A 26,068-nucleotide genomic window follows, 5' to 3' on the forward strand; every position below is an offset into this window, starting at 1 on the left:
AAATAACCCAATCAATAAATTGGCAAAGGAAGTTAACAGGCATTTAACAGAAGAAATACAAATGGTCGACAAATATACGAAAAAATGTTCAATATCTCCAGCAACTCAAGAAATGTAAATTAAAACTACACTGAAGGGTTGGGGTTGTGGCTTGATGGTAGAATGCTCATCTAGTGCAGGTGAGGCACTGGGTTCAATCCTCAGCACCACATAAAAAATAAATAAATAAAAATAAAGGCATTGTGTCCACCTACAACAATAACAACAAAAAGTGTGTGTGTGTGTGTGTGTGTGTGTATAAAACTACACTGAGATTCCATCCCACTCCAGTTAGAATGGCAATTATCAAGAATATAAGTAACAACAAATGTTGGTGAGGATGTTGGGGGAAAGGTACACTCACACATTGCTGGTGGTAGTGCAAATCGGTGCAACCACTCTGGAAAGCAGTATGAAGATTTCTCAGAAAACTTGGAATAGAACCACAATTTGACCCAGTTATCCCAGTCTTTGACATATACCCAAAGGACTTAAAATCAGCATAATACAGTGATACAATCACATCAATGTTTATACCAACTCAATTCACAATAACTAAGCTATAAGAAAATGCATGGAGTTGAAGAATATCCTAAGTTTTATAAACCAATCCCCAAAAAACAAAGGCTGAATATTCTCTCAATATGGATGCTAACACACAATAAGAGGGTGGAAGACAGAAGTTTACTGGATTAGACAAAGGGGAATGAAGGGAAGGGAACATATGGCAACAGGAAAGACAGTAGAATGAACTGGGCATAACTTTCCTATGTTCATATGAAAATCTGCATCAGGTACAACCACAAGAATGGGATCCAAATAAGAATAAGTTATTCTTCATGTATGTAAATATCAAAATGCACTCTACTGTCACATATATTTAAAAACAACAAATTTTTAAGGTGGAAAAAAAAGGATATGGTCCATTAATTGCTTTACACAAAACTGGACCATGGTCTTCACATTGGATAAAAAAGATAATTAATATGATAATACCATATCCTGCATCCATTCTTTCACTAATGGAAAAGTTAAGAGAACAATCCAAAGAATTGGTCTCTTAACCAATGATGCTAAAGGAACCATCCATCATATCCAAAGTCATGAGCCAGACTTTCTAAAAAGCTATTGACTTCATGAAATGAAGTGACAATAATCTCTGTGTGTGTGTGTGTGTGTGTGTGTGTGTGAGAGAGAGAGAGAGAGAGAGAGAGAGAGAGAGAGAGAGAGAGAGAGAGAGATATGCTGGGGTTGAACCCAAGGCCTCACACCTACTATGCAAGTGCTCTACCACTGAGCTTCACCTCTAGCCCAATAGTCTGCACTGTGAAGCCACTGCTGTTGTTAGAACACTGTTTCAAGGGTTGGACACTCAAACCAGCCAACAATGACATAAAAATATGAAAGATGTCTTCTTTTTCTCATCCTCTTCACTAGTTGCAACCCCAGAGAAAAAATGAGGTACACATGTTCCCCACCTAGTTGCTCAACTTACCAACTTAAGCACTGCTGGCACAACAGAATAGATGACATACACGTTTGTTACTGATGAGAAAAGGCATCTATCTTCAAAAACTTTCCATTTTTAAAAAACAATAAATAAATGCTGGTTAACTAATCATTTCTCTTCATTCTCTCTTCACTCCCTGACCCCTGCCCCTCACTCTCCCCAAAAACAAAAGTAGGAAAAATCGTATTCTCCTCATGTGAATTATGTTTTACTCTTAAATGATCAGGCATATATCCATCTACTTTTCAGCCAAACAATTCTGTTAATACCCAGCTCAATGCTGACATATGGTAGTATCCTAGAATGACATACTGAAGTATATTTACAAGAGCCATGTTACTTGTATAAAAAGGTCAGACAAAACAACAGAATCAATAAACTTGGTCAAAACGTACATCAAGTTCATCAGTATGATCAATGGATCAACAGGAATAGCAATGTAGCAACATAATCACAGGTCACAGACAAAAGGACAGCATTTTACAAACTTGGCTCTGGGGCACTCAACATTCTGTCCCTCTCAGTACCATATAATACTTATTTAAAATGCACACAAAGAAGTTAACCAAGTATGCTACAGAACACGTACCTAGGGGCTGGAGATGTGGCTCAAGTGGTAGTGCGCTCGCCTAGCATATGCGAGGCACTGGGTTGGATTCTCGGCACCACATAAAAATAAAATAAAGATATTGTATGTCCACCTAAAAAAAAAAACTAAAAAATAAATACTAAAAAAAATTTTAAAAAGAACAAGTACCTAAATTAAACAGTCTTCACTGTGAAACATCCAAAAAAATATATATACTTTAATTCTTTCAATCACCCCCAAATTTTTCTTCTCAGTTTCAATCAGATGAAAAATACCACTGTGAAAGTAACTAAATAAATCCTTAAAGATGAGATCCTTGAGACTAGGTCCATTTATTATTTTAACCTTTAAACATCTTAACAATGCCTGGTACACAGTAGACACTAAAAGTAGATTTATCAATTTAATTATGTACCTCAAATCCATGTAAATATTTCCACTGCTTCTTTTTGGGGGTTAAAATTGGACTTAGCTATAAATAAATAAATAAAATTGGATTTAGCCACTTACGTTCTTTATTTTTTTAATATTTATTCTTAAGTTTTTAGGTGGACACAATATCTTTATTTTACATTTATGAGGTGCTGAGGAACGAACCCAGTGCCTTGTGCATGCCAGGCAAGCACTCTATCACTGAGCCACAACCCCAGCCCGTGTTCTTTATTATTAAGAATATGTGATTTCATTCCTTAAAATCTGTAGGCTAAGTATAATTATTTGCCTTTTAAACACTACTAGTCTATTTTGTTTGGACCTATACCATCTATTCCTGATCAGGAGTGGAATTTCTAAATATGTGAAAGACAACTAAATATCTGCATTACCACAAAGCTACTATGTCATGGTTTCTAATGAGCAATTTTAGTCCACTGCCAATACTAAAAAAGTATGCTGTAAACTTAAATATTGAATTTGTGAAAAACTTGGTTTTCTGCTGAAGTCTTGGCTCCTTTAGTATTTTTACATTTAAGAAAAGCAATTAGGAATTGTGGCCACTACTCAAGCACTAAGGCTACAAGATCCCATGCAGTAGTAGCCACTAGACACATGAGAACAATGAATATTTAAAATGTGACTAGTCCATACTAGGATGTAAAATATACACTAACTTTGAAGACACATTTAAAAAAAGAATGTAAAATATCTCAATTTTTTATATTACATGTTCAAATGTTTTTATCTTTGTGTTAAAATATTAAAATTAATTTCACCTATTTCCTTTTACATTCCTATGCATCTACTGGAAATTTTACATTACCTAAAATATGCAGCTCATATTTTACTTCTATTGGACAGTGCTGAGCTGAATTACTCTAACATACCAAATTCCAAAACAGACAGCAAACATCAATTCCTTAGGTATACAACACTTCGTAGAAAAGCCATCTTACACGTTATACTACAAGTTAAAGCAAACTACCCAACTTCTTTCAAGTTTCCTTTTCCTTACTAAAAACTAGTTAGCCATGGAAGAAATTAAGTAGCTCTGATATTCTCATTGACCACTGTTGTCCCAAAAATTTCTGTGGTTAGCTGGCAGGCCAACAAATATTACTGGGGAGAGGTATAAAGTGTACCTTTCCATTAACAAAATGAATAACTTCCAAAATGGCTAGTCATGGGGAAGAAAAAGAAAACAGAATGAACAAAGCATCAGTCTGCCATTGTAACTGGCTTCCACAACTGGGGCTTGAACCAAATGTTATTCGGGTTGCTCATAAAGTAACCTTTACCCCAAAAAAACACTGAAATAGGATTACATTTGGATATCTTTTTTAACTCCTTCCCCAAAACCTAGAACAGTGTTTAATATAAATTGCACCATGACTAGAGCTGTTTGGAATAATTCTTACGTGTCCACTTATCAAATACATAGTCCAGTGAGTTCTGAGTTTATAGGAGTAACCCCACCCCATTCTTCTCTAATGCTCTAAAGGTTTTAGAATATCCTTCTCTCTTCCTTTCCTTCCCAACTCCTCAAAGCTATTATAGTTGTCATGTGTCCACACCATATTTTGTTGAAATCTTTCTAATGACTCTGACCATACTGGCTCATTATTGTTCATAAATTTGCTTGGAACCATGACTTTTAAGCTTAAGAAAAAGGCTTTAGTCCCTCAGTTCTCTCATAAACCTCTTTCTAAAATAATCAATGTAGGGGTGTGGTTGTGGCTCAGTGATCAAGCACTTGTCTAGCATGTGTGAAGCACTGGGTTCGATTCTCAGAACCACATATAAATATATAAAGGTCCATTGATAACTAAAAGAAAAAAATAAAATAAAATAACCAATGTACTCATGTCAAAAAGCATTTCCCACTGAAAATGCTCAGACTAAAGAAAAATTATCAATTTCTACAGTAGCATGCCAAACCTGAGAGTAAAAACTTCAGTTCACACAATACCCTTCTCCTCCTAGTCTGAAGTTACACTTAGGTGTTTTTTCCCCCCATTATAAAGCAGCAATTTCACATAAGAAGAAAACAGAATACTATCCTCCCACACACGATTTTAGTAACAGTCATATATTTCCCAAATACATTGAAAAAGCTAAGAGGAGAAAAAGCTTCAGGTAGATACCAAAAGTATGTTTTCTTGCTCACAATAAGGACATGACCTAAATTTGTCATCTACTCAAGTCTTTGAAAAGGAAACAAGAACATACTAACCATTAGTCTTAGAAATGTATCCACATTAAGAAAAGTCATTTTGACCTAAGAGTTAACAAAACACATTGTCCATCACATCCTATTTTGGAGCTCCCTAACTCTTTTCAAATTACATAAATAAGAGGAACAGTCTGGGACCACAACATTTGTACTATTAGGACGCCCCCCCCCATTTCATTCAATATATTATCATCTACTCACAAAACTCATTTTCATATATACAGGAACTTTTTATTAATTATCATTGGAATAAAAAGCTATTCGGCAGGGAGTACAATCAATGATCATATTCTTTTTTTTTTAAACTGTGTAACTATCCATAAGTTCTCATCATCTGTCCCTCATTTTAAAAACTCCTTCACACAACTAGCAATTTGATTCTACCACAGAATATAGTTTTAGAAATGAATAGGCAATCTTTACAACAGTTTAAATTTGCCCCCTGTCAAAGCCTATTTATAGAACACGATTCTGAAAGATAAGCACCAAGTGTATACCAGCCACAGTAGTGTTGTGTGAAAGGAAGACTGATTCAGGGCACAGTATGAAAGTCAAAAAGAAATGTGGGCATAAAGCTTGAGTTAATGAAAACCAAAAAATAAAAAAGAATGACATCTTTTTTCCTCTGCTTTTGGTTACTAAAATAGGCACTCTTATTTCCATTTCTACTGGGATAGCAAAAAGGTGAGCTAAAACAATGAAAGTTTAATAAGTATAATGCACCATAATAAATGTATACTCATATACATCCCTTAATAAAGAAATATAATTGTAACATATGATCATATTATTAATTTCAAAATAAATTTACCAAGACAATTTTAAAACTGAGTAGTAGAAAGCTGAGTTTCTCAATCTTGTGAGCAAGACTTAGTTAGCAAACCCACCAAGAAGAACCAAAGTGTTCTGCTTTTTGATCCCAAAAGAGAGGGCCTAAGAACACATTCTGCTATTATCACCATCCCAAACTGAAATCACAACATGTAGCACATGCTCTGTTGCAGAGAACTTGGGTTGCATAGCTTTCCCTTTTCTGAAATGTATGCTTTCATGCAGGCTTTCTTTTCAGTCACATAATGCCCTCAGCAAAATAACCCAGGAGCCTGGGCTCAGAGAAACTGCTATTCTGCTCATTTTCACTTCAACTTCATTCCTATTTCCCTCTCAGTGGCAAATCAATGCTGTCACACAACCTAAGATTCTACCCCCCTGAATGAAATGAAAAAATATTAATAATAATAAAGGCAACTACCTCAAGCAGAGGCCTTTAAACTAAAGCCATCCTGTAAATCTCCCCAACCTTGAGCTAGAGATTCATATACTAACTACTGGTAATCCATAAAAAATTAAGCCCACAAGACTCACATACAGTCTGTTGCAAAGTTCTGAAGGAATCACCTTCTAAAGATTGTCTCTATGAAACAGTAGAAAACTATGGCTTGGGTTAAAAAAAAAAGGTAAAGAAAAAAAGCAAACAGGAAACAGGAAAGCAAATATTTCAGGGTATACAAGAATCAATCTAAAGTATTTTGGATTTTTAAATCATTTTGTTTTCACATACTACTTTTATTAAGATTTATTTTCTTCAAAGGCAAAAACATCTCTTAAAATACTAATTACTTTTTCAATGAAGTGATCTGTAAATAAAGTCCAAGTCCTTTTTGTTATATTGGCTATATGTAATATTTGTCACTGGAATAGTTTGTCTTAATGTACATCAAGATATCAGTTGTCTTTCCATGTTTTATTTGTAGGATTTCACATAACATAGTCTATTAGTTGTTTAAAAATAAATAACACCCTTCTAGTAAATAGTTTTGGTAAAACTGACAGAAAGAAAGGAGGAAAGAAGACAGGAGAGGGGAGAGAAGGGTGGGAGGGAGGAAATAAACATGGGGGGAGAAGCTGGGGTACAGTTCAGTGGTAGATCCCTAGCATGCAGGGATTATCCACAGCATCACCAAAAAATAGAAAAGAAAGTTCCGGCAGGATCATGGAGCCACTGCTCCATGCTTGTATCAGCGATCGTCAGATAACAAAATTCTGAAATTTTTCTTCTAATGACTGGTTTGTAGAGTGCATTCAGTGCTGATTTATAACATACACTTCTCTGTGAGGTAGAAGAGCATGATGATGAAAGGCTGCGGCTTTTGCTTCTAACTTGGACTAGAGCTAAAACGTGGCTCTTAAATAAATCTGAGCCAATTACTTAACTTTTCTGTGCCTTACTCCCCTGATTTATAAAACTGAGATAACTGTTACAGGATAAAATTTAGTGGAAATAATGTAAATGCCATGTTTAGTGCAGGGCCAGACACCTATTAAGTATCTAACAATACAACTCAGTATAATAAAAAATATAAACAAAGCATTTCTCTTTTCTTATGTATTATTTTTATAAAGATGTTCAAATAAGTCAGGAATTAAAGGATTTCCTTAGAATATTATTTCAATCCACTGTAAATTATATTCAAAGGTTTCAAACTTCTAAGACCTCTCTTAAAAACTGATGATTCCTTAGGGCATGATGGTGTATACCTATAAACCCAACTACTCACAGGTTGAGCCACTAGGATGGCTCAAGTCCAGAAGCTAGAGACCAACCACGGCAACATAACAAGACTCTGTCCCCGACCCCCAAATATTGAGGATCCCATGTTAGGAGGGCCTAGAGTTCAATCCCTAACACCCCCACACACAAATTAATTATACCAAAAGAGCTATTGTATGTGGAATATAACTGATACTACATCAAATATTAAAACTCAAAAATATATAAAATATTTACTAATTCATATTATAATATGCATTATGGTGCATGCCTGTAATCCAAGCAACTTGAGAGGCTGAGGCAGGAAGATAGTACATTCCAGCCAGCCTGGACTATTAGGGAGACCCTGTATCAGAATGCAAACTAAAAAGGACTGGACTAAAATGTAGCTCAGGGAAGATTGTGCCTGGGTTCAATCCCCAGTATCAAAAAAGAATAAATAAATTGGGCTGGGGGCTGTAGCTCAGTGGCAAAGCACTTGCCTAGCATGTGTGAGGCACTGGGTTCAATCCTCAGCACTGGATAAAAACAAATAAATAAAATAAAGGCATGCTGTCCATCTACAACTACAAAAAAAATTTTAATAAATTAATTAAATATCAATGAATGCATTACATATTAAAATAACATACTTTCATAAAAAATATTTTTCAAACAAAACAAATGTGATAAGAAAGTGGTATTGTATTACATTTTTACAAATCTCTAATGTTTAGCTTAACAGAATATAGCTGGATTCTCTTATCTGCTTCTGCATTCAAATTTTTATATTGTTTTTGTTAAGTTATGATAAAAATTCAGCCTCACATAGATACATAGTTGGAACAAGGAGTATTTTAACAGCCTTTTCAGATAATTGCTCATATTCTTTATATTAAACTAAAATTTGACAAGTAGGTGTATCTTTAAGGTCGGCTGCAATATGAAATCTGAAAACATCCATAACTTTTTGTATTCTATTAAAATTCTTTTGTCTATTTAAAAGAAACTTTTACTCACATATGATTTGGTTAGATAATGATCATTTGAAAAACACTAGTACCCTGAGTTATGCATATCTTCCAAATGTAGATACAGTTCCTTATATACTATCAAAATCACATTTGTTAATATCACTAATAAACCTAAAATAGAGTTTTTAAATACTGGGAAACCTATCAAGCTCACAGTGATAAATAGTATGTTTTCAAAAATTCTGATTTTCCATCCAAAAATTTTATCTGTAGCAACAAATACTATTATCTTCCTTGAAGTAACAGTCTTGCTTTGTTTTCAAGAAAATATCTGCCAAATAACTACCTACCTTCTTAATAACCATAGTTTTCACTCTTCTCTTCAAGTAAAAATGGAGTTCCACTAAAGCAAGAGTGAAGGGGAAAGAAAGAAAAGGAGGAGAGAAAGGAAAAAGAGAAGCAGCAGTTTACCCATAAAGACAATGGGACAAGAGAGCTTTTCCTCAAGACAACTATAGTAATTTCATGTACAGAAGTTCTTTGAGCATATTTCTCTACATCACACATTTTTCAATGTGTGCTTGAAGAATGAAATTTAATAAAATTAATGTTTACTGCTTCATCAAAGACAGTAAGTAAAAAAAAAGACAATAAGTGAAACTGGCATTATTTTTCACTGAGAATATTTAACTGTTATAAATATCAGGACTATGGCACATTGGACTATTATTATCATGGAATATTCTAAGTACATACTCCAAAGAATTGAAAGTAGGAACTTAAGATATTTGCACACCCATGTTCACAGCAGCATTTTACACAAGAGCAAACAACAACTGGAAGCAGCAATAGTGTTCATCAATGGAGGGACTAAAATGCAATGTAATATATACACATAACAGAATATTATGGTACCTTTGGAAAGTAGTAAATTCTGACATATGCTACAACATGAATAAATTTTGAGGACATGCTAGTTGAAGTAAGTCAATTACAAGAAGCTAAATCCTACACGATACCATCTATATGAAGTACCTAGAATAGTCAAATTCATAGACAAAGAAAAATCATGTTCGCCATGTGGTGGGGTGCCAAAAGGAATGGACAGTTTTTGTTTAATGAGTAGTTTCAGTTTTGCAAGATAAAAACATGGCAGTGGACATGGGCAGTGGTAATATTATACAACAATGTAAATGTATCTAATGTTACTTAACTATGGTTAAAATAGATTTTATGCTGTACAGATTTTGCCACAATTAAAATGTAAAAACCAAATTAAATATTCATTACTGGCATACTAAGCAGTTAGTGTTTTCTAGTTGAATAAACTCTAAAATAAATTATAGGCAAGACCGAGAACCACTTAGAAAAAGAGACAATCTAAATTGAACTCAAAACATTTCCTCTTCCAGAAAGCCTAGCTAGCCATCCCCAAGGCAGAATGAGTCATGCCCCACAGCTACACAATCATTCATAACCAACAAACTTTCAGAGAAACTTCCAATCGTTCTGGACTACTACCATCTCTTACTTCCCACCATCTACTCACCAACTTTCATCCATTTGACCTTCAAATATCCAGTAGAACTGTTAACTCCCTTCTATCTTCACTACTTTCAGGACTACTTTCACAATCTCTATCCCAGAGATTGTAATTCTCTCTTGTAACTTGTCTCTTAAGAGGCAGTGCTCCCTTCTTCCCCAACTAAGTCACTATCCATACTGCTCCCAGACCACATTCTCCAAAACAAAAGACTACACTCTCCCCTTTCTGCTTCAGGAGGCTAAGCCCTAAATTCTCTATACAAACACATGAGACACTTCCACCTACCCCAACTTGACCTGTGACCATACCCTAACCACACTAAAAAAATCAAATACATGTTACTGCTCGCTGCTGTCACACATTAAACTTTTTGATGTCTGTTTCTTTGTGCACACTGCATTGCTTCAGAAATATCTTTCCATTCCTTCTCTCCTCAACCTATGCCTGGAAAACCCTACTTACACTTTAAGATCCAGTGCAATCCTTCATCCCTCATTTGTGTTCCTTTGATTTCTGTATACCACAAAGTTGATATTGTGTCACCATTATACCATAAAGTTCTATCTCCCTGACTACATTCAAAAATTACCTTTTAATGTCTTTGAACATTCTGTTCAAATACTTTCTTCAATGAACTTATTCTACTTGTACTTACAATCTGACATAATACTTATTCTTCTTGTTTTGCACAAGACATAAAAGAGTATTTTCTCCAAAGATATGTTCTCTGTGAACTGGGACTGTTCATTACTCCCCTTTGGTTCTTTCAGGATTTAGCCCATAATAAGGTGTTTCAAATGTTTGCTAAATGGAATCACAAAATAAATCTATCCCTAGAAACCATCAAACTAGCTCCATTCTCACATATTTTTCCCTCAAAGTATCTACCCTCTGCTTACTTGAAATATTGTAAAATATAATTACACTTAAAACAATTAACAAAATAGCAAAATTGCAAACAAATATTAATCTATTCATGTCTCCTAAAACAGGAACACACAAATATTGTAACTAATTCATTTCTCAAAAGGAATGCAGACTGGAAAGGTCAGTATCTGCTGCATAGCATCTCCTCTTCTACCTTCCAATATCCTATACTTAGAGAAAAAAAAAATGTTTTCCCAACACCACAGATGCAATTGCTTCTAAACAAATATGTTCCTAGCAACAAGGAACATGCTATATAAAGTAGGTACTGTTTTTTCTCATTTTACATACAAGAGAACTGCAGCTCAAAAAGGTTTACATACCATATACAAATACACCACAATGAATCTGACATATATATAATTAGAATATACTGATTAAAATAATGATAATAATAATAATAACAATAGGAGGGAGATCAGTGGATGAGGGGCAGGGAGGAGAAGAGGGTAAGGGAAGGTACTAGGGAATAAAATTAATAAAATTATGTGCATAAACCAATTTGATACAATGAATCTCATTATTATACGTAATTACAATGTGCCAAATTTTAAAAAGGCATTTTTAAAAAGGGTTAGTTAGCTAGTTCAAGGTTACAAAAAGCAATTGAGAGAAAGAAGCAAGACCTGAACCCACAATCATGAAATCACATATTGCCATGGGAATGTCAGCCATTATCCCTTCACTGAGGATGCAAAATACATTTATAATAAACAAATGGGAATTACTGCACTAATGTGAAGCATATGGTTTTAATGGAAGATTCAAAGCAAGCTTATTTTTCCAGTCACTCCCCTTTGTATTTTAAAAGGATTCTACCAATAGTAGCATACACAACAGATAGTCCTGGTTTCAAGGTACACCATCCTTCATTACCTAAAGGCTATTAGCAAAATCTGCAAATGTTGGCAATTAACAACAAGCCCCCCCCCAAAAAAAAAAAATAAAAAAACACCTTGGCTTTGCAATGAGACTAACTTCAGCCAAAGTTCTGGATCCTGTCCTTCCAGGCTATATAAGTAACCTAATTTCTTTGCACTGGAGATTTTCTTAACTAAAACATGAGTTAAAAGTTTCCTTCAAAAGATGCTGAATAAAGCACATGAACAGCATCTAGCACATATTTAGCACTCAATAAATCTAAAGTTGTTTTTCACCCTACTCCCTGTGTACTAGAATCTTGTCTCCAATTTGTGTACCCACACTAAACTAGAATTCAAGTAACTTACTTGGGTCCACAGTAAAATCAGGATGTAAATAACGGATTCTTGTCAAACCCAATTGTTTTGAGGATACATAAAGTCCACATGCAAAATTAACAAAGTCAGCTAGCAGCCAAATGAGACTAGAATCAAGAAGTCTTTTAAACCACTCAGTTCAAAACTGAATAAAGGACACACATCTTTCAGGAAATGATTATAGATATAGCAAAATACCAAGACGAAACAGTCTGAAATGGTTAAAACTGTTAACCCATATGTTCCTCATAAGCCCAGACATATCAAATAAGTTACATTATGAAACCCTACAGATAGTTAAACACAAAACAGATCTTACATCATGGGTGTGCCTAGGATTCTAGATAAGAGTTTATGAAAACAATAACAACAACAACAATAATAATAACCCATTGCTACATAAGGCCCCACTAAGTGCTATGAATTGACGAACAATAATAGGTACGAGGAGGTACATACAAACAAGAAAGGCAAAAGAACATTAAAGATAACTAAGATAATTAATTACTGGTCTTTCAACACAGTCACAATCTAACAACCATTCACCCACTAAACACTTCAGAGCCCTAATCATGCTACAAGTACTAGGGATACAAAGGTATGACACTAGTCCAGTAAAGGGAATAACATACAGAAAAATATACAACACAGGATACAAAGCAATGTGCTAAAAAGGCTTGATAGGTCAGAAAGACAGATTATCTCCAACTATGAGAATAAAGTAGGTCTTAGGCAGGAAATATCCTCCAAGATTCACAACCAAACCTAAGGCAGAATCAGCCACTGAGAGAAAGGAACATTCCATATGTCTCTAGAGTCAAGCAGCACTGGCACACAAAATGATCAATACATGTTTTTGGAATGTCTGAATAAAAAAAGGCACAAGCTGATGTATAGCAGTAATATAACCAAAATTGTAACTCAGGAAGAATAAACTGATAGAACATAAAACAGATGATATCCAAAGAAAAGAAAATCACTTCTGAAGTAATTTTTTTCATTCTTGGTCAGTCCTTCTCCTTAGAAATCTATTATATCAATAATTTCTGACGATGTGTGTAGTAACAACAGGATAGGTTAGGTTATAACAATCAGAAAGTATAAGAGGCTGACCATTGTAAAGTTCACTCCTCACTCAAAGATCAACATGAAGCCAGATGTGGTGGCACACACCAATACACAGCTACTTGGGAGGCTGAAACAGAAGGATCTCAAGTTTAGGGCCAGCCTCAGCCTTAAACTTTAGTGAGACCCTGCCTCAAATTAAAAATAAAAGGGCCTGGTGATGTAGATAGTGGTAGAGTGCCACTGGGTTCAAACCCCAGTACCAAAAAATTAATAACAAAGATCAACGTGGTTCTAAGGCAACTCAGTAGGGTTGCTGCCCTTCATGTTCCAATCCATTGTTCCAACCCCTTTATTCATACCATACTTCCAAATCAACTTGTATGTCCTGGTCCCACAAGTAAGAAATGGAGAAAGATTTTTCTACCAGCTGTTAAATGCTTCTATCCAAAACTAACACTTCAGTTCTTCTTACATTTCCTTGAACAGAACAAGTAATATGGCCACACCAACTTAAAAGAGGCTGGGAAATGTGATACCACACACGCATAAGAGTAGGAAATCAGAAGAGCACTAATAATCCAGCATGTTGATTTTATTTTTATAAACCATTATGTTTTAAAGAAAAATATGCTTGTTTTCCTCTCTATTTGACTATTTTAGGGATCAAATCCTGAGCCTCTTATATCAAACCTCAGGCTGGCAAAAGAAGTCAATCCCTAAACTGTCTGTTTTTTTTTTCTTCTTTTTTTTTTTTTTTTTTAAAGAGAGAGGAGAGAGAGAGAGAGAGAGATTTTTCAATATTTATTTTCTAGTTCTAGGCAGACACAACATTCTTGTTGGTATGTGGTGCTGAGGATCGAACCCGGGCCGCACGCATGCCAGGCGAGCGCGCTACCGCTTGAGCCACATCCCCAGCCCTTTCTTCTTCTTCTTTTTTCATTCTGGAAGGAGTTGAACCTAGGGGCACTCTAGCACTAAGCTACATTCCCAGCCCTTTTTATTTCTATTTTGAGATAAGAGTCTCACTAACTTGCTGAGACTGGCCTGGAACTTGCAATCCTCCTGCTTCAGCCTCCTGAATCACTGGAATTACAGGCAAGCACCACTATGCCCAGCAAAATGCCCAATTTCTTTGTATTAGGTATCATCATAGTAAATTTGTGCTTGGGACATCTAAGTTTCCAACAAAATTCCTATGTAGCCATATAAGTATCATGACTCTGAGATTAATCTAATTTCTAATTAATTCACTAACTCAAAAGAATTTAACATGTGCAGTGGCACATGCCTATAGCTGTACTCCCAGCAACTTTGGGAGGCTAAGGTAAGAGAATCTGAATTTCCAGGCCAACTTCAGCAATTTAGTGAGAACCAGTTTTAGGATTTATAAAAAATAAATAAAAATAAAAATAAAAATTTAAGTTGGGGGATGTAGCTCAGTAGTAGAGCATCCCTGGATTCAATCCCCAGTACCACGAAAAATAAAAATGAAATTGAGGCAAGGTAAACTAAGTCACATGCCCAAAGCAGTTAGCAACAAACTAAGCTGAGAACGCAAATCTGCTAAATCCTAATCCAGTGTCTGATCACTGACAACCAAGTTTTTTTCCGCTACAGAATGCTCTGTGTCAGAATTTATCCTTCTCATCTCTGTCATCTGGCATCTTTTATCAGTACCCTCACATTACTCTATTATTCACATATTATTATTATTTTGTTCTTCATCACTCACTCATTCTTTTATTATTTTGTTCCCTATTAGTATTTTCAGATGTCCTAGAATAAGTGCAGAGAAACATTTAACTCTTAGCACTGATTTACCAAACCTTTCATGCTTAATCCACATCCAGAAGACAGGAAAGAAAGTAACAAGACTCAAAGAATCCTTTGATATGTTAGCAGACAAGGTTCTATTCAATGTCTGACCTGTTATTTGCTATTACTCCATTTTCTTCATGCATTATCTTTTGTCAAGACAATACTGACACAAATTGACTAGCTTCTTTGGTAAACAATTTATAGCTCAAGTTACTAGGAGGAAGAAATACTGAGAAAGCAAGATGGCACAATTCTGAGATTCAAGCTCAAATAACGCAGTTGTAACAGAAAAAAATTAAAGTTAGCCAGACCCCAAAAGATTTCCAACAAAGATGCCCTTTGGGAAGCCTATAAAATTCCCATTAATTCAGGTTGGCAGAGGATGTCCTCAAAATTTCACATAAAAGAGGGTTCCCACAAAAACAAAATAACATCCAGACATTTAGGTAACATGAATAGTTCAAGAATCAGGTATCGGGGCTGGGGATGTGGCTCAAGCGGTCGCGCCATAGCGCGCTCCCCTACCTGGGTGCGGCCCGGGTTCGATCCTCAGCACCACATACGAATAAAGATGTCGTCTCTGCCAAAAACTAAAAAAATGTAAATAAAATATTTAAAAAAAGAATCAGGTATCTGTCCTACATAAAACTTAAAAAAAAAAAGGCAGTTCCAATGAGACCACAGAACTCCTCCCACAAGTGAATAACCATATACACATTCCATAACATAATTTTAGAGCCAGCATAGATCAGTTCATCTACTTCTAGTCTTTAATTTGTTTTCCTGGGGTGGGGGCACGGACGCCTACTGGAGATTTAACACAAAAGCACCTTACCACTGAGCTACATCCCCAGCCCTTTTTGTTTTTTATCTTGAAATGGGACTCACTACCTTGCTTAGGGTTGAGTTGCTGAAACTGGCCTTGAACTTGTGATCCTCCTGTCTCAAGCTTCCAAACCATTGGGATTATAGGAGTGCACCACCATGCCCAGCTTCTATATTTATCCATTACATTATAATTAATCAGCTTGTTCTTTATAACCAGGAATAGGCTAAAGATCAGCCAGATAAAATTCCTAAAATTTTCCAAAAGAACAGACCCTTTGATATACGCCAGTAGGTGACTTATGCACCCAACTTAGAATCTCCTGTGCAACTGGCTCTTACTACCTAAAGTACAAAAAAATCTTGACAAGTGTTATCTGGTTGGAAATCACTGCTGTTATAACTGAGACCAATTAATTCACCCTTGCTCATAAAAAATAAAAGAAGTTTTGCTACACTAAAGTCAAGAGCACAGTTTTAATGTTTAATTTGATTTTCTTGATCATTTAAACTATAATGTCAACACATGAACTGAGACCTGGGGTACAATGTGTGGATTATGTACAGTCATGTTTTCAGAACTAAATGAGACTTAACATTATTTCTATAAATTTTGATATAGAACAGAATGGCCCCAGATGGCCTCTCAGAGCTCCTTTTTAAAAGGGTACCTTACTTCCTATCATCTCTACAAATCTTATCTCAAATACTTCCCTGTCTCACTGATAAAAGTTACTCTGGACCCGCAGGAAGTATCCAAAAGAACACGATATCAGTCACTCCTTTTATTTGAAAGTTGCCTTCATGTGTCTTTTAATATTGAGAACTGATCTTAGATTAATTAGCTTTTAGTGCTTAGGGCCTCACTGAAGCTATTCTTTAGAAATACAAAGTTCTTTGATTTATTATTGGTTGTCAAAAATCCAGTATTCTAATAGTATTTCTATCATGACACTTAAAACTTTAAAAACTTGCCTTCTACTAATTATGAACAAATTGTTAAAAAAAATGGTAAGTAGGCACTCATGTTCTGTCAGTGGGAGTCTAAAGATTGTAAGTTTTCTGTAGTCAACTTGATATTATCAATGAACAGTTGTTGAAATAATTTGCCCTAGCAATTCCATTTCTGTGAGAAAAAGGTAAACAAGTATTCAAAAATACATGTATAAGTTGGTTATGGTTTGAACAAGAGGTCCACCATGAAAAGTTCATGTTAGGCAAAGCAGTAGTTTAGAAGTGAAATGATTATGAGCTGTTCCCTCATCAGTAGATTATAATTCATTTAATTGATTAATAATTTGAATGGACTACCAGATGGTAAATGTAGGCAGGCAGGGCTTGGCTAGAGGAAACAGGTCAGTGGGGGCATACCCTTACAGATTATATCTTGTCCCTGGCTCCTCTCAGCCGCTCTCTCTTTTTACTTCCCAGGTACCCTGAGCTAAGCAGCTTTTCTCCAGCATACCCTTCCCAACCATCGTGCTCTGCCTTACCTCAGGCCCATAACACTGGTATCGCCTGACCAAGGACTGAATCTCTGAAACCATGAGCCCAAAGTAAATTTGTCTTCCTCTAAGCTGTTCTTATCAGGAATTTTGCTTACAGAGATGAAGGGCTCAATAACACAGTGATTCATCACAGCAAGGTTTAACTTAGCAAAAAGGAAGAGGGGAAAAATTAGGCAAGGGGGGGGGGGAATATAACCTAAATATTCAAATAGGATATTTAGTGAATGAGGATAAATCTAAATTCATATAATGAAACATCATATAGCTATTTAAAAATACATCAGTTACTTGATAGAATATAAAGCTATATTCATGAAATGTTTTGTAATCTGCTTACACTTGAGTATATATGTCACACATGGATTGTATTTATGTACACAGGTATACACACACACATACACACACACACACATACACACACACACACACACCCTCTACAAATTTTCAAGTTTGGAAAGAAAAACATCAAATTATACCTAAAATAATTTCTTTGAGTAATGTCAACTACTTATATGTGTACTTTTTTGTGTAATGTATAATTTCTGACTTTCTAGAGGGCCTGAATATTACTACTTTAAAAAAAATACGACTTCTTAAAAATGTTTTTTTTGTGAAGCATAAGAACTATCTGATGACCCCTAGCATATGAAATTATAAAGTAGAAAGTTAACTATGAAAATAAACCTACTAGCAAAGTCAAAGTTACATAAAGTCCTGCCAAAATCATAACTCACAATGGATGTCTCCTTTGCATAACTATTTCAACTCTTGCTAGAATGAGGCATTGCAGAGAGTCTGGGCTCTAAAATCACAGACTCATGTTCAACACCCAACTCTGCCAACGTTCTGTGTAATCCTGAGCAATTTATATAGTCTGAGCCTCAGTCTCCTCATTCATAAAAATATAATAATAGATAGTACCTCTTAAAAGAGTTGTGAGGATTAAAATATGGTTTGCAGAGCACTTAGTACTAGGCTTGGCATATGAAAAGCAATAATAAATGATGGCAATTATTACTATTATTATTGTTTTTATCATATCTTAATGAAAAAAATTATGAGCACTTTTAAGGGCAGTGACCTCATCTTTATTCAATCCTCAATTCCTGGCATCTAGCAGTGTGCCTGATACACAGCAGGCCTTCAGTATGCTGAATGAAGTACATCCAAAATTAATTAACCTCCCTGAGCCTCAATTCCAGAAGAATCCTAAAACTATCTTGCTTATACAGATCAGAACTGATATACATAAAATACCCAAATCAATAGTATTCTCAATAAATGAACTTTTCCCTGCACATTTCTAAAGGCATCAAGGCTGAAGGAATAAAATAAATAACATTTTTCTTCTGAATTTAGTACTTGGGTCCTGAGGCATCTCACAGAGGACATATTATTTTTATTTGGTTTCAGGAAAGAAGTTTCTCCATTTAAGGACACATATCCTAGAGACCTAACAATTGAAGCAGTAGTCTTTAGACTGCCACAAGCATTTTTGGCCAAACAGCCAAAACAATATTTTACCACAGTGGGTTGGGGAGGTAGGGAGTGTGGTATTTCAGAGAATTCATGAATTTACAATACAATATATACAAACAGAGCCATGAAAAACAGTGTTATCAATTGTTCTTGGGCTTCAAATAAATGCTGTTAAGATGCTGACCTGAATTTAAAAGCATGGGGGGGGGAGGGGAATTCAACATTTTTATATACACTGCCCAATGAATTATTAAAAACTACAAAATTTATTAAGGCATTCACTGCCTCAAAAAAAAGTATTTTCTTAACAAAATTCAAAGTAAGTAGGAATGCATTTTAAGAAGAAAAACAAATTCTAGAGGGGGGAAAAAAGGTCACTAAATTCTATGGGGGGAGGTGAAAAAACTGACAAGAAACAAAAACTAATTTTGTATAAATCATAACATTCTTGTGCTGGTATTTAAAGGTCTTCCAAAAGAAAAAAGAAAACAGTCTTAACATAAGGGAGAACTCAAAAATTGCACAGATCAGTAATTTGTGCAGCTTTGTTTAATTTTCCATGTCTAATTTAACAGAAACCTCAGATTTCATATAAAAGTGCTTAATAGAAGGTTTATGGTCCTATTTCTGTAATTATTCTGTTGAAAGGAAAATAGGCTACTCAGCACTCATTTGCTTTGAGTTAAAGTTGTCTCATTGGTATCCTGGAAACATATCATGCCATGTTTTACAGAAACATTTCACAGTTTATAGTATTATACATTAGAATAAAAATAACATTTAAAAATCACCATTAAGGAAATGATAACTTTAAAGATAACTTAGATGAACATAATTAAAATGAAGCAAGGGTGAATTTGATGGTATCAGACAGATTTTATCATAATAAAGCTGACATTTTAAAAATGATGCATGCAAAGAATAGCAAAATCGGGCTAGGGTTGTGGCTCAGCATTAGAGTTCTGGCCTAGCACGTGCAAGCCCTGCGCTCAATCCTCAGCACCACATATAAATAAATAAAATAAAAGTATTGCATCCAACTACAACTAAAAAATAAATATTTTTTAAAAAAAGAATAGCAAAATCTTGTTAATTCTCTAGAATCTGGGTAATGAGTATAGAGGGATCAATTCTACTGTTCCATTTTGAATGTTTTGAAATTGTAAATATTTTTAAATAAATTAGGCAGACATGCTACACCTATATTTCAGGCCAACCAACTAAAGGCCAATGATAAAGTTGAACAGGTTTACATTGTAAAGTGACAGAGTACTACACTGACCAAACACAAAAGTCAGGCAAATTTTGTACAAATTTTGCCTCCAGACTTGGGTAACGCTGATCAATCTTTCATTTAACATGGTGTCTTCTCTTCCCTGAAAAAGTAATTAATTTAAACTCATAAAATCAAACTAAACCTGATGCTAGGGAAAAAAAATTAAAATGTGTTCATTTATTTACAACAGGACATATTTTAAGTTAAATAATACATATATAGTTTTGACAAAATTTTATTCATCCTTCCATCAATCCAAATATTTCCTGAATAGCAACTATTATGTACCATGCTAAGGACAGAGTGATGACTAAAGCAGAGAAAAATCTGCCTCATGGAGGTTATAATCTAGGAAGAAATTCAGACATGTGGTATTGCCTTACCCAATCTACTCAGTTAATCTGACAAATAAATCCTACTACATTAACTTGTGAGAAAGAAATAAAACAGTGGGCAAAGACAATATAGGATTAAATAAAGAAGTGAGTGAAAACAGTACATCTTAAATCCCTATTTTAAATAGGAAAAACAATCATTTATTCTAGCATGGTATCTTTAAAAATTCATTTCTGTAGCTTAAAATACTGGTATAACCAGATAAGTCTCCAAAAGAAAACTTCTGTCTTGTCTAATTTATATACATAATTTATCCTGACCAAAAAAAAAAAAAAAAAGTTTCAAAAAAGGTCCCCTTTTTCAAAAAGGTAAGGAAATGTTCTCTTCAGACATTCTAGGGTGACTTAAAACATTTAACTAAGCCAATCTCAATTATGCAAAGATTATATACAGTATTATTCAAGGTCCAGCTGTACAACATTCCTTCCACAAAGAAGAACAGAAAGAATGAATAGCTTAAACTTGGGTGTATTTAATGTTAAAAAGAGATTCTCCAGCCACAAGCAACTCATGTTTTAAATTTTCAGATTTTAAGGGCAGAAGGAAAGGAAAAGGAGGAAAGAGACTTTGAAAAAACGCCATCTGATAGAGGAAAAAGTTCAGAGCCATTCTTTTCTAGCCCCATTAAAAGAACAGATTCTCATTCATGATTTTAAAAAAATTGTTTTAAATAAAACTAAATTTCATCACAGATGTACAAGTAAACTTTCATTTTGGACAAGTCCTCAGAGTCAATGGCTATCTCCTCTGTTCACTACCACTGGCTAGTAAAAAGCATTTCACCCAATTCAAACACATGCTGTATGCCTGCATTGTGTATAACACTTTTTTGGGCAAAGAGGATACAAAGCTAAGTAAGGCCCATTACAGTCTTCAAGGAGTTAAAAGACCAGAGGATTCCATTTATACTACCAGTACAGTTACTCTTCACTCCAGCAAATAAATGAACTGTGAGAAATTCTATAACGCAAGTATGTACAACACGCTATCACAGCCTAGAGAAGGAAAGCAACTGGTATACTTGTCACACTACATTTTAAGTAGTATTTGTTTACATTATGTCCCTCCCTGACAACTCGTTCCAACCTCTGTCACCCTCCCTCCCTTCCACCCCACAATCACACTCTCTCTCTCTCTCTCTCATCACACACTCTCTCTCTCTCTCTCTCTCTCTCTCTCTCTCTCACACACACACACACACACAAAAAAAAAAAAAAAAAAAAAAAAACAGAAACAGGAAAGGAAGCCCAAGACAAACACTGTGATTCCTCCATCCCTATGCCTTAAGAAATGTTTTCCTTTAGTTTCATCAGGTGAAGAAAGTTGGTTTTCAAGCACAAGGAGGCCAACCAAATCAGAAACACCCAAAATCACTTCTCCAGATTACTCACTAGCATGAGAAATCAAAACAAAGCATTACACTCAGTATTTCCCAAATTTCTTTAATTTAGCAAATGGCAAAGGGATACAACTGAAATTATCGTTAAATGATACTTTGGTAAATTTGTTCCACTATGAATGACAGACATGTAAGCTAGTTCCATCTGGGGAATTTAAACAGAATTATTCTCATATCCTAAGCCCAGCAAACCGAATGCAGTGGAATGGTACAACCAAAGCTTAACAAGGCTTGTAATTAATGCAGTCCACAAATCCCCAAGAGACCATTACAGAGGGCAAGAACAGTAACACTGATTTATCTCAAATGATCATAACTCCTTCACAAATTTGCAAATAATGACCTTTCAAGCACTGCAGCGTTTGACCTGATCTGGACAGTCCAAAGGCTTATAAAAACTGAATAAACTGCTTCTTCTGAAAATAAAACGGAGTGGGGGTAGTAACCAAAGAAGGTCCAATGTTAAGCACTTCATATTTGCCTGAGGCAATAAACTCTCAAAATAACTTCATTACTGAGTACAAGAGCAAAGAATGAACACCAAAATATTGCTCAATCCAACTTTGATTGTGCATTTCTGAGTACACAGTAGGATCTAGAAACAATATGTCGGAACTATTCTGTTAATTATTTTTTTAAAAAAACGTGTCTACTCTTTCTTAATGGAAAAAAAAAATTCTCCATGAGTTTTTAAAACTCCTTACATACTGGTTGGCTTAGCAAACAAACAAAAAAAAATTTTTAAGTGTCCCTGAGCCATATTTACAAAGAAAAAAAAAAAACTGTTTCTTTTGGTCTCAAAGTGTAGCTGCACTTGAGCTGTGTGGCAAGGCGAGCCGAATGCACGGTTCCCGGAGCGCGTGTGGAACGCACCGGTCCCCCCTGGCCTCTGATGTCCGGAGAAGACGCACGGGTCAGTAGGGCCGCGCCCCCGGAGAAGGCGCAGAAAAGCCCCCCGAGGCGGGCGCGGCCAGAAGTGTTTACAGTCCGCACCGGCCCGGGGGAGCCGCTCCCTAGCGCTCGCAGCACTTGTTCCCGGCAGCGCACTCCGCCCGACAGGCGAGACCCAAGGAGCGGTTGCCCGCCCGGGAGGAGAAGGACGGCCCCCGTGGCGCGGAGCCCCGGGCGAGGGTCCAAAGCCTCGCAGGGGGCGCAGGCGCCACCGGAGCAACCGCGGCCGGGAGAGGTGCCGCGCCCCCCACCCAGGCGTGGCGGCAGCCCAGAGGGGAACAGCGGGAGCCGGAGGCGCGCCTCAGCCCCAGCACAGACAATACCGGAGGAGGGGTTCACAGAGCGGGGCCGCGGAAGTACCCGCCGCCCATTCATCCCCCGCCCGCGCGCCCCCGGCCCCCGCCCCGAGGAGCTGCCGCCGGGGGAGGGGCCTGCGCTCCGCGCTCCTCGCCCCGACCCCTCCTCAAACCACAAAACTTCCCCCAACTCCATCAACTAAGTTGCCCTCTCACCGTGCGGCTCCCGGGGCTCCCCCGCGGGCCGAGCCGGAGCAGCTCTCCACCTTCGCCACGGAGAAGGACAACAGACGGCCGCTCTGCGGCGACGGCTACTAGGCGAGGAGCCGACACGGCGGTTTCGACCGAGCCCAGGCGCTTCACCACGGCCGCTCCGGCTCCGCGCTGGCCCAGCACACAACCAGCTGCCCACGCATGCGCCGCAAGCCACCGGGCTTTGGGCGGGGCACTAGAGGAGGGCCGTAAAACCCAGGAGCCCTCCTGTGAGTAAGCGCGGAAACCAGGGCCAAGAGCTGGGATTGCATGGTAGAGCTGCCCATCAAACTCCGTGAGGCCAATAGAAGTCTTTCTGGGCAGTGTGCTCTGGTTGCTAAGGGAGGCTGAGGTTGACCGCCACCGCTGCTCCTAAGCAAAGTGATCAAAGTCGGGTAGCCAGCAGCTGCCGCTGGTTGAAATGCCCACCCACCTTCTCTCCACCCCGTCTCCGGAAACCGCCCTTCCACAGTGTGCTTGGCGCTTACTTGAGCTGTAGCACTTACCACACACACTCAAATGATTTTTTCTTCTATTCTCCCCCCTAACTCCAATGAGCAAGTGGGGTCTTCCAGTTGTCCTATGTAAGAGACTCATGCTAGGTACTCAACAAGTGTTACTTGGATAGATGGCGCGATGGAGAGATCAGGACTGTCACTAGGCATTGTGAAATTTTGGCTACGGGATCACCACAAAATTTTAGGCTTACAAAGGCAAAGGACCTCAGAAATCATCTGGTGGCTTCTGAAAAGCAAAATATGCTCCAAGTTCCAATGGTGGTCCAGGATATTATATTGGAATACGAAGAAATTTTTTCACTCTGTGTGTGTTTTAATAAGTATTGCAGAGGTGGGTGGAAATGACTCTCATGTCAAACCACTGTTTCCCCTTTGTCATTTCTTAAGTCAATAAAAAGTTGTGTTTTTTTTTTTTAAAAAAAAAAAAAAAGGAAAAAGGACCCTACCACGGCGCGATGGTGCACTTTAATAATCCCAGAGACTCCAGAGACTAAGGCAGGAGGATCATAAATCCGAGGTCAACCTCAGCAATTTAGCAAAGCCCTAAGCAACTTAGGGAGACCCTGTCTCAAAAAAAAATAAAATAAAATATCTGTAGCTCAAAGGTACAGAGCCCCTGGGTTCAATCCCTAGTTTAAAAAAAAAAAAGTACTTAAAAATGTTAAGTGAAAAACGGAGACTATATGCAGTTCAAGAACGTGCAAGAACAATTTGTAGAGATTGATGAAAAAACCATGGTTACCTAGGGGAAGAAGGTTATTGGCTGGTAAGGAGCAACAAAGGACCCCTTGGGGTGGTGGTTCTGCATTTTGATCTGAGTGGTAAAAAAAAAGTATATACATATGAAAAATTCAAAAGCAGCCGTATACTTAAGATTAGTGCACTTTACATATTTTAAACAAGTATTTTTAAGGTCAGCTTTTAAAAATCCTACAGGACATGGAAACATTTTTTGCAAAGATGCAAATGACTGTCATTTGGGAAACCCCGATCCAGATAAGCTCACTATCAGCAACCAAACTTCTGAGAGAATATTATGAAAACCTAATACTTGTATCAGGCACTCCCATTGTTGAAGGGTTCTAAATCTTAGAACTGCTTCTACTATTGAGTTTAAATTTGCTTCTCTGTCAGTAAACCTGATTCTTATATGTTATTTTCTTAGTTCACCTTCACAAAAATGATAAAAACCAAGGCTAACCCTGGTTCTTCATGTAAAAAAGTGTTTCCAAATCACCTTATCATGCTGCTCAACTTCTTCTATATTCACTCAAAACCTTCCTTGATGCCCTTCAATAGATGAATGGATTAAAACAATGTGCCATTTATACACAATGGAATATTACTCAGCACTAAAAAATAAAAAGATCATGGTATTTTCAGGCAAATGGATGGCATTAGAGCAGATTATGCTAAGTGAAGTTAGCCAATCCCTAAAAAACAAACCGAATGTCTTCTCTGATATAAGAGGGGGGGGGGTGACTCAAAATGGGATAGGAAGGAAGAGCATGAGAAGAAGACTACCACCAAATAGGGAAGAGAGGTGGGAGGGGAAAAGAGGAAGAAGGGGAGTTGCACAGAAGATGGATGGAGAACCTCATTGTTATACAGAATACATATATGCTATTGTGATGAGAAAAAAAAAGTATGTCACATTAGATTGGATAGATAGAAAGGATGGGAGAGGAGGGGAGAAGTAGGAGGGATAGGAAGGGCAGCAGAATAGAATAGACATTATGATTGATGTATGTACATTCCATGTATGTATTATATGTCAAAATTCATTCTGCTGTCATGTATGACTAAAAAAAATTTAAAAACCCTCCTTGAAAATATTTAATAGTTGGCACATAGAGAAAATACTCCTGCATTCTAGTCCTGACCCTGCCACAAAAGAGTTCACCAAGAGCAGGTTGCTCTTCCATGAAGAACCTCGCAAGGGGGCTCACCCAGAAAGTCATTGGGACCTTAATGTTAGCTGAGGCAGCAGTAAATATTACCATGTCATTTTTCTAGTGACGGTCTGAAAATTCCATTCCCTACTCCCCACTCTTAGTGGGATATTTACACCTTTCTCAGGGGCTGCAGAAAGGATTGAAAGTTGAGCACTTTCCAAATTTACTGTACTATGAAATACCTGGAATTTAGTTAAAAGTAGATTCAGACTCAGTAGGTCTAAGGTTGTGGGATTCTCTATTTCTAAAAAGTTCCCAGCTGGTACTGAAACTGCTCATTTGGGATCCCATTCTGAGAGACAGAGT

At 36.8% G+C, this 26,068-nt stretch overlaps 1 protein-coding gene across 1 annotated transcript in view; it reads right to left on the bottom strand.

Moving 5' to 3' along the window:
* The window catches only part of LOC144251990 (uncharacterized), a 187,931-nt gene extending 163,977 nt beyond the window's left edge, over positions 1-23,954 (bottom strand). The window contains exons 1-2 of the mRNA XM_077794588.1: positions 23,910-23,954; positions 23,254-23,485 (exon numbers count right to left, since the gene is read on the bottom strand). Of these exons, the coding sequence (XP_077650714.1) occupies positions 23,254-23,485; positions 23,910-23,954 (277 nt within the window). The remainder of the gene's footprint in view (positions 1-23,253; positions 23,486-23,909) is intronic.
* Between the last annotated feature and the right edge of the window lie 2,114 nt (positions 23,955-26,068).

Source organism: Urocitellus parryii, unplaced genomic scaffold (assembly GCF_045843805.1).
Source record: "Urocitellus parryii isolate mUroPar1 unplaced genomic scaffold, mUroPar1.hap1 Scaffold_35, whole genome shotgun sequence".
Taxonomy (NCBI): Eukaryota; Metazoa; Chordata; class Mammalia; order Rodentia; family Sciuridae; genus Urocitellus; species Urocitellus parryii.